We start from the raw sequence: 8455 nt of genomic DNA, 5'->3' as shown, positions 1-8455 counted from the left end.
TGTTCTGTTGTAAATAAATCTTAACCAATGATTCCTAATTGCATCTACTTCCGGAAGGCCAAATAAAGTGCTTTTGCTTTCGCACTGAAACACACAGCATCTCCCTGACATGGCTGCATCAACACTACTGCTGTTCCTGAAACCACGCCTTCTTTCTTTGCGTGCACATTTGGGCGGCATTATGCTAATATTTCCACATAGTGATGTAGACATGTGGGGGCGTGTTAGAACGAGCCGTTTTAGGTAGGCGTGGTTGACTCTTAACTTTTATAAAGAATATCTCTTTGGATTTGAGACTTTAGTCTTTGCAACTTTACAGATCTTCTTTATGCACCAAGAGCTTGTAACACTTCAATGAGAAAGGAAAACTCATCGCATCATATGACTCCTTTTAAAAAAGGTATTTACAATAAATATATACTACATTAAATATTATTAAATAGCTGATGTATTTGTGTATATTAACTAGCTGCTGTGTGTGGTGAGGATTAATGTGGGATAATTCATTGAAGTACACACTTTGCAAATCAAAGGCGCTTCACCTAATTTTATTTTCTCTTTTTATTTGGAACTGGATTGACACAAAAGCACAAAAATGTATTTCATCTTGATTTCAAAACAGTATAAATAATACTATAAAATTGGCAGTCATGACCAAAACCAAAACTTAAACTAAAAGTAAAATTAAAACAAAAAAGTGTTATTTAAATGTTAACTAAAATAAAATATAATATAAAAACCTTTTATTTCAGCTAGTTCCTAAGGCAGTATGTCTCCTTTTTATTTAGTTTAACATGATTTACTAAAATTACTGAAACTGTAACAAAAATTACAATGAAAAATAAAAATAACATTTGATTCAAAATATGAATAAAAACTGTAATAGTACCACAATTATACTAAAATAACACTTAAATGAACTTAAAACACATTTATATTAAGTTGTCGTTAAAATGAAAATAAATAAATAATATTGTATATATTTATTTTTTTCTGTTATTTATTATTATTTTTTTAATTCACACTTAAGCACAGTTTACATTTGTCAACAAAGCTAATTATAAGCATTCAAGTACAGTACATTTACATTAATGCATTTAGCAGATAGTTTAATCCAAAGTTACTCAAAAGCATGTGCCAAATGAATAATTGTTTTTTTTTTTGGTTGTTCTTTTTTCTTTTAATGTGCAAGTTAATAAATTGATTTTTTTTTTAAATGTATGCATTAGAATGCATTTAAATAAAAAATGCATGCAAATAAAAATGTGAATCTTTTTGACAGAATATAATGATTCTTTTCAAAAGCAGCAGACGTTTCAGGGTCCCCTGTGAACAGCTGTGCAAGTAAATGTGTGTGTCTGTGTGTTTGAGCAGGTGATGTTGGAACTGGCTCAGCTGTATCTTACTCTGGATGATGTCGAGGCCTGTCAGCAGCAGTGCAGTGCCATTCTGAAGAACGATCCGGTCAACGAGTCGGCTACACTGGTCAGTTTCCTTAAACAGATGCTCCTCTCTCATAACCTCATACCAATGGACCAATCCTTTCATTTTCTCATTCATTTTCTCCATAGAAATTGATTGAAACAGTAGCATATAAACGTTCAAGTCAAACTTTTTCCAAATTATTTTTTTTTTAATTCAGTTATGTTAAGATATTTTTACACTAAAACTTGCATATTCTCCCACAACTCTTTTGTTTTTGTTTTTTTCCCTTTTCTTATAGCTTTGCTAGGCAGATATGTGGTGAACTTCTCTTCTCTGTGTTTGTTAGATGATGGCAGATCTTATGTTCAGGAAGCAGGACTATGAACAGGCTGTATTTCACTTCCAGCAGCTCTTGGAAAGGAAACCAGGTGTGTCGTTCATCTCCTGACCTTTCAAATGATTACACCGTTGTTGCAGCAGCCCCCTCAGCTTTCCTTCCAGATACTCGTCTGAAACGCAGGGGAAACCTAAGAAACCAGGAAGCTGTAATGAACTCATTTAATCTCTTCCCCTAGACAACTACCCGACACTGTCCCGCCTCATTGATCTGCTGCGCAGAGCCGGCAAACTGGAGGAGGTTCCAAGATTCCTCGAGATGGCAGAGAAACACTCGTCGAGGGCCAAGTTTGAGCCTGGATACAACTACTGCAAAGGGCAGTACCTGTGGTATGACTATAAAACATGAAATAGAGGGTTATGCTTTATGATGGTAATATAAGGTTTTGTGAACCCCCGCGGGGTTCATTAGTTAATGAAAGCTAATATACTAAATCATATAATTAGTTTTTTTAATTATGAATTAATTTTAATTTTACAGTCAAAATAATACACTTCATAAACGAGTTACATTTTATTTGCATACCTTTGTGTCATGTGACCATTAACTGACTTCAGAGAACCATGAACATGCGAAAAGTATTGAAATATTAACTTAAAATTTCAGGGGTCAGTATTTTATGTCAAAGGGGTCAGTAATATATACATTTTTAAAGAAAATAATATTTTTTTAAAGAAGTGACATCAATTGTTCAGTTTTTGTTTACATAATATGTGTGTATACTGTGTATATTTATTATGTATATATAAATGCACACATGCACGTATATATTTAAGACGAATATGTTATGTTTATATATTAAATATATTTATATATAATATAAATACACAGTACACACACATATTATGTAAACAAAAACTTTTATTTTGCATGCGATTAATCGTTTGGCAGCACTAATATATATATATATATAAAGTGTGTGTGTGTATATATATAATGTTTCAAGCTGTTCAAAATGGGAAATTAATTAATTATTTTATTCAGATATATGCATTAAATAATTCAAAAGGGACAGTAAAGACATTTATAATGTTGCAAAACATTTTATATTTCAAATAAATGCTGTTCTTTTGGACTTTCCATGTAACAAAGAATCCTTTATCCTTTAAAAACTAAAATTAAAAATCTGTTCACATTATCGTGATTTCCACAAAAATAATAAGCAGCACAACTTTTTTCAACATTGATAATAATAATGAATGTTTTGAGCAGCAAATCAGCATATTAGAATGATTTCTGAAGAATCGTGGAACATTTTAGCATTTTGAAATGTATTCATATAGAAAACAGTTACTTGAAATTGTAAAAAATTTCACAGTATTACTGACAACATCGTTTGCAAATTATTTCTCTGGAATACTTGATTGTGATTAGTCATATGCATATGATAAATGTATGACATCAGTCTTAGCTTTTGATTGCTGAATTGAATGCAATAAGGACATGAATGTTGATCTGCTTCTCAAAGGTACACTGGTGAACCTAACGATGGGTTACGTCACTTTAACAAAGCCAGGAAGGACAACGACTGGGGCCAGAACGCAGTGTACAACATGATTGAGATTTGTCTCAACCCTGACAATGAGACCATAGGAGGAGAGGTGTTTGAGAACCTGGATGGAGACGTGGGGTGCGTCCTCAAGATGGATCCCATTAGTGTCCTTTATTCTGTATATGCTGTATTGCACACATGCACTTTCACAAATGATGCATTTCATTTGTTTGTGTTCAGAAACTCTACAGAGAAGCAGGAGTCCGAGCAGCTGGCTGTGAGAACATCGGAGAAGCTCTTAAAGGAGCTGAAGCCGCAAACCCCAGCGGGACACGTACAGCTGCGCATCCTGGAGAACTACTGCTATCTGGCCACCAAACAGAAAGCCAACGTGGAAAGAGCTCTCAACGTGTTCATTGAGATCGCAAACAGTGAGGTGTGTGGACATCACATGATGGATATGTTAAATACACGCACACCTACACTTGCACACCGCTTTTGTATATGCCTGAATCACTCCTTCAAGACAAACTTAGACTTGAGTTCAGAATATTTATTTAGAAACAATGCATTAAATTGATCAAAAGTGACAGGAAACACATTTATAACATCTATAAATTCAGATTCAGGAATAAATTACATTTTAAAACATTCAAATAGAAAACAGTGTTTTAAATTGTAATAATATTTCACAATATTACATTTTTTACTGTATTTTTTATTAAATAAATGCAGCCTTGGTGAGCATAACAGGCTTCTTTCAGAAACATTTTTAAAAAATCTTACCAACCTCAAACCTTTAAAGGGATAGTTCATCCAAAAATGAAAATGTTGTCATTAATTACTCACCCTCATGTCGTTTCAAACCCATAAGACCTCCGTTCATCTTCGGAACACAAATTAAGATATTTTTGATGGAATCCAGAGAGCTCTCTGACCCTCCCATAGATGGCAAGGATCCTAACACGATCAAGGTCCAGAAACGTAGCAAGGACATTGGTAAAATAATCCATGTGACATCAGGGGTTCAACCGTAATTTTATGAAGCTACGAGAATACTTTTTCAGTGGATACTCTCCAAAATGGCCCTAGGGTCATTGGCGACATTATTGTTAGTCATGGAATCCCTGATCTCGCGCTAAATACCCTCACCGTGTTTTTGCAGCATTGAGCAATTTAGCCAATCACAGACATACCTGTTGATTTCTTGAACGCAATGGCCAATCAGAAACGTTTTGTCAGAATTCACTCACCGCTGAAAGCGCCACAGTTTTGCACGCTCGTGAATCACCCTGCAAAGTGTCGGGAATGACATCCGCATATTTATGTGGAATTCACTCTCGAAATAGCAGTGATTGGCACTGAACATAAAATATATGTGAAAGCAGCCTCAGTGATTTAATTCTGGAACCGGTCCTGACCAAACCTCAACAGCGCGCGACCCGAGCGAGATCTAATTCACGGACCAAAAGTGTGTGCAAACTTTATTGAGATTGGGACATATCAACCAGTAATTTAATTTCATTTCCAGTAACGGACGGTAGAAAGTTCAGCAATGAATGGTATGCGATTTACAGTTTACTAAACGGTGGCAACCTCTTTAAGTTATTCTTGACTGTGTTGGATTGACTGCTTTGATGCGTTGCAATATGGTAGGGCATTTTGATGCTTACATCCGAAAAAAAAAATATTTTGCTTTTATTTTTTTTATTTTTTTTCTTGCCCCCGCTGACTCAGGAGTCAAATGTCGCCCATGCCTAGGGTGACGCAAAGGAGACGAATTGTTGAATAAAGTCGGGGTTTTTTTCTTTTGCACACAAAAAGTATTCTCGTAGCTTCTTAAAATCACGGTTGAACCCCTGTTTGGAACAACATGAGAGTGAGTAATTATTAATGACAGAATTTTCATTTTTGGGTGAACTATCCCTTTAAACAATACATGATATTCAGCAGGCTTGTTTATCTCCTATAAAGACAAGACACTATAGGTAAAACTTTTTTTTCAGGCACTGGTCTTCCATAACATGTTTTTTTTTTCAGACTAGTAGAAAGAAAGCCTCCAAAATACCCATTTAGGTGTTTATTTTATTATACTTTGTCTATTTGTGTCTGTAGATTTCAGTTATAATACATATCTTTAAAGGCCGTTTCTCAAGAACTCAGAAGTCAGAAATCTCCATTTCAGTATCACTTACACCAAACTTTACCTTTATTTGTTCAATCCTCTTCTTTAATGCTTCACAACGACATTTACTCAACTACCTCTAAATGTCTGTTTGTTCGTTACAGAAGGATCATGTCCCTGCGCTGCTGGCCATGGCCACTGCCTACATGATCCTGAAGCAAACCCCTCGAGCCCGAAACCAGCTCAAACGCATCGCCAAGATGAACTGGAACATCATAGATGCGGACGAGTTTGAAAAGAGCTGGCTGCTTCTGGCCGACATCTACATCCAGTCGGGAAAATACGACATGGCAGGAGAGCTGCTGAAGAGATGCCTACGACACAACAAGGTGACACTGAATTCATTCAGCTGCAATATATATCACAATTTCTGTTGGGAATTCAGCTGAAAAATAGTAAGAGATAAGTATATTTAAAGGTAGGGTAGGTGATTTCTGAGAGGCTAGCAATAGCAAGCTTTGAAAACATAAGATCCCACCCTCCCTGCAAATCACTCTCCAAAGCCACGCCTCCTCCAAAACACATGAACAGTTAACAAAGCAAAAATGAAGCATGTAGTCAGAGATGGTTTGATTGAATGGAGGCGGTGACTAATTTAAATATTCATGAAACTGTGTATACTAAATGAGGTAAGGGTGCAGAGTTATATTCAAGGCATGAAGAAATTATTTTCATGAGACAAATGTTTAAATATGCCATTTTGATTATAAAAATGAGATTTAAGAGTTAAAATGAGTGACTACTGGGGAAAATGTCTCTTTTTAGATGATCCAGTTAATTAAATCTTCAGCACTTTTGATTTTCTCTTTTTATTTGTAACTTGATGAACAAACCAAAAGTGTGCTGTAACCCTAAAACAACAACTTGCTTGCAAACCTTTTGAAATCTCCAAAATATTAAAAACGGTTACAGAATGACGTCTTAACGTGTTTTATATCAGTCCTGCTGCAAGGCGTACGAGTACATGGGCTACATTATGGAGAAGGAGCAGTCGTTCAGAGATGCTGCCATGAATTATGAAATGGCCTGGAAGTACAGCAATCAAACCAACCCCACTATCGGTAAGATTAAAGCCCCTCAGACGCTCTGTACTGTTCTCATGTGTGTGTGTGTTCACATCTCTTATTGACATCAGCATGATGTTTGTTTACCAGGCTACAAGCTTGCGTTCAATTACCTGAAGGCCAAGAGACACGTGGATGCTATAGATGTGTGCCATAAAGTGAGTATGCAAGAAATCCTGCTGCGAATATATAAACGTCTAAATTAGTAAATACTGTACTGAGACCAACAGTCAGATTCCAGAAGCAAAATCCCATACATTTTTTCCATAGAAAAATACGTTTTTACAAATAATGTTTAACCCTTTCTAGACAGACCATACCATACCTTAAACTATTCAGTGATAATAAGTTTAATCGCCTATTCTCTGCAATCTCAACCAATTCTGAAATATTTATATATTTGGCAATAAATGTAAAATATATTTCATATTTAAAATCAATTGTATAGTCAGTAGTTTTATATTTGTATCATCTTTATTTGAATTGTTATAATATAATTTGTATCTAATTTATTATATTATATTTAAAACTTTACTAAAAATATGTCTAAAATAAAAATATATTAAATGCAATTAAAAATGATCCTGTTGCATCTTTTTTTCTTTCTTGCGTCTCATACCCTCATACCCTCAGGTTTTGGATGCACACCCCAACTATCCACGCATCAGGAAGGACATCTTGGACAAAGCAAGAGCAGCTTTAAGATCATGACAGAAGGACTGGTGTGTTGTGTGCTGTTGCTCAATTGTGATCTCATCTGTAATTTCATATAAATTGCGTTTGTAAGTGTCAGTATATGAAATATTTTGATATGACTACATGCAGTGTTCATTAAAAACAAGCATTAATAATGGTGCAATATTTTTCCTTATGTACACAGATATAAATAAACATTTGAAAACACTAATGTCAGGCTACAGATTCCACATTATAAAACTGATAGTTCCGGTCCTTGATTCTGATTGGTTGAGGCAAGTTCTAAGCTGTTGTAAATTACTCTACAAACATACACCTTTGTTTATGTCTGTGTGTTGCTCAGCAACCACTTTGTTGGAACCACAACCGTTTCTGAGGAACTACATTGTTTAGCGGAAGAATAATGTTTTTATTAATATCATTACACTTTATTTGCTCTGTTTTATTTTGTGAAACCTTACTACATATATGGAATAACCGTTTTATAAAAGCAATAAGCCACTTTGCGTCGTGCCTAACAACGCCCCTTAGCTGTTATAAATTCACTGTAAACCACGGCTTCTTGGGGCTTATTGCTTTAATATATACGCACATTTTCTGTATGCAGCAAAGTACGCTGCACAGAATACTGAATCCCACAATGCAATGTGCTTGACCTTGCATTCCCAATGTGTCTCTTTTTGCCTCTTTAGTTGACCTGGTTGGCAAACATCAGAACATTTTTACCTAAAATTTACCCAAAACTGCAACTTTTTATTTCCAAGATGATAACAGTGAGGTCATGTGAGAAGAATGTAGCATACTACTGTTTGGCTGCATTCTGGGTGGAATACTGGCAAACTGCTTACTTCATACTGCATACTGTACATGCTATATAATGTCTACTCTTTTTTTTTTGTTTTAAACAATGCAGTATACAATATGTATGGCTTTGTTTAGAGTTCATCAAATGCAATTGTAAGGCAGTATTTATTTCTCTTCAAGTTTTCTGGCATCAAGAGCACAAAATGGATTTAGTCCCGAATATGTGTTGTATGTGCCATTTGAACTCAGGGCATTTTTATTTTTCCATTACAGACAAACAACTCTTTAACCATCTAATGCTAGTGTCCACTACAGTCTTTTTAACCATTGATGGTGTGATGTTGCATCCAATCCATATATATATATATGTGTGTGTGTGTGTGTGTGTGTGT

The 8455-nt window shown here is 35.1% G+C and overlaps 1 protein-coding gene across 1 annotated transcript in view; it reads left to right on the top strand.

Annotated features, from left to right (window-relative positions):
• LOC107674777 (tetratricopeptide repeat protein 21B-like) overlaps positions 1–7502 on the top strand; it is a 28110-nt gene extending 20608 nt beyond the window's left edge. Inside the window, exons 21-29 of the mRNA XM_016468879.1 lie at positions 1375–1485; positions 1772–1853; positions 2001–2151; positions 3291–3452; positions 3555–3750; positions 5604–5828; positions 6440–6560; positions 6654–6721; positions 7197–7502. Of these exons, the coding sequence (XP_016324365.1) occupies positions 1375–1485; positions 1772–1853; positions 2001–2151; positions 3291–3452; positions 3555–3750; positions 5604–5828; positions 6440–6560; positions 6654–6721; positions 7197–7274 (1194 nt within the window). The 3' untranslated portion in view covers positions 7275–7502. The remainder of the gene's footprint in view (positions 1–1374; positions 1486–1771; positions 1854–2000; positions 2152–3290; positions 3453–3554; positions 3751–5603; positions 5829–6439; positions 6561–6653; positions 6722–7196) is intronic.
• The last annotated feature ends 953 nt before the right edge of the window (positions 7503–8455 follow it).

This window comes from Sinocyclocheilus anshuiensis, unplaced genomic scaffold (genome assembly GCF_001515605.1).
Source record: "Sinocyclocheilus anshuiensis isolate Anshui unplaced genomic scaffold, SAMN03320099.WGS_v1.1 scaffold680, whole genome shotgun sequence".
NCBI classification, from domain to species: domain Eukaryota; kingdom Metazoa; phylum Chordata; class Actinopteri; order Cypriniformes; family Cyprinidae; genus Sinocyclocheilus; species Sinocyclocheilus anshuiensis.
The sequence above is the reverse complement of the archived record's forward strand: the minus strand, read 5'-3'. Positions and strand labels throughout refer to the sequence as shown.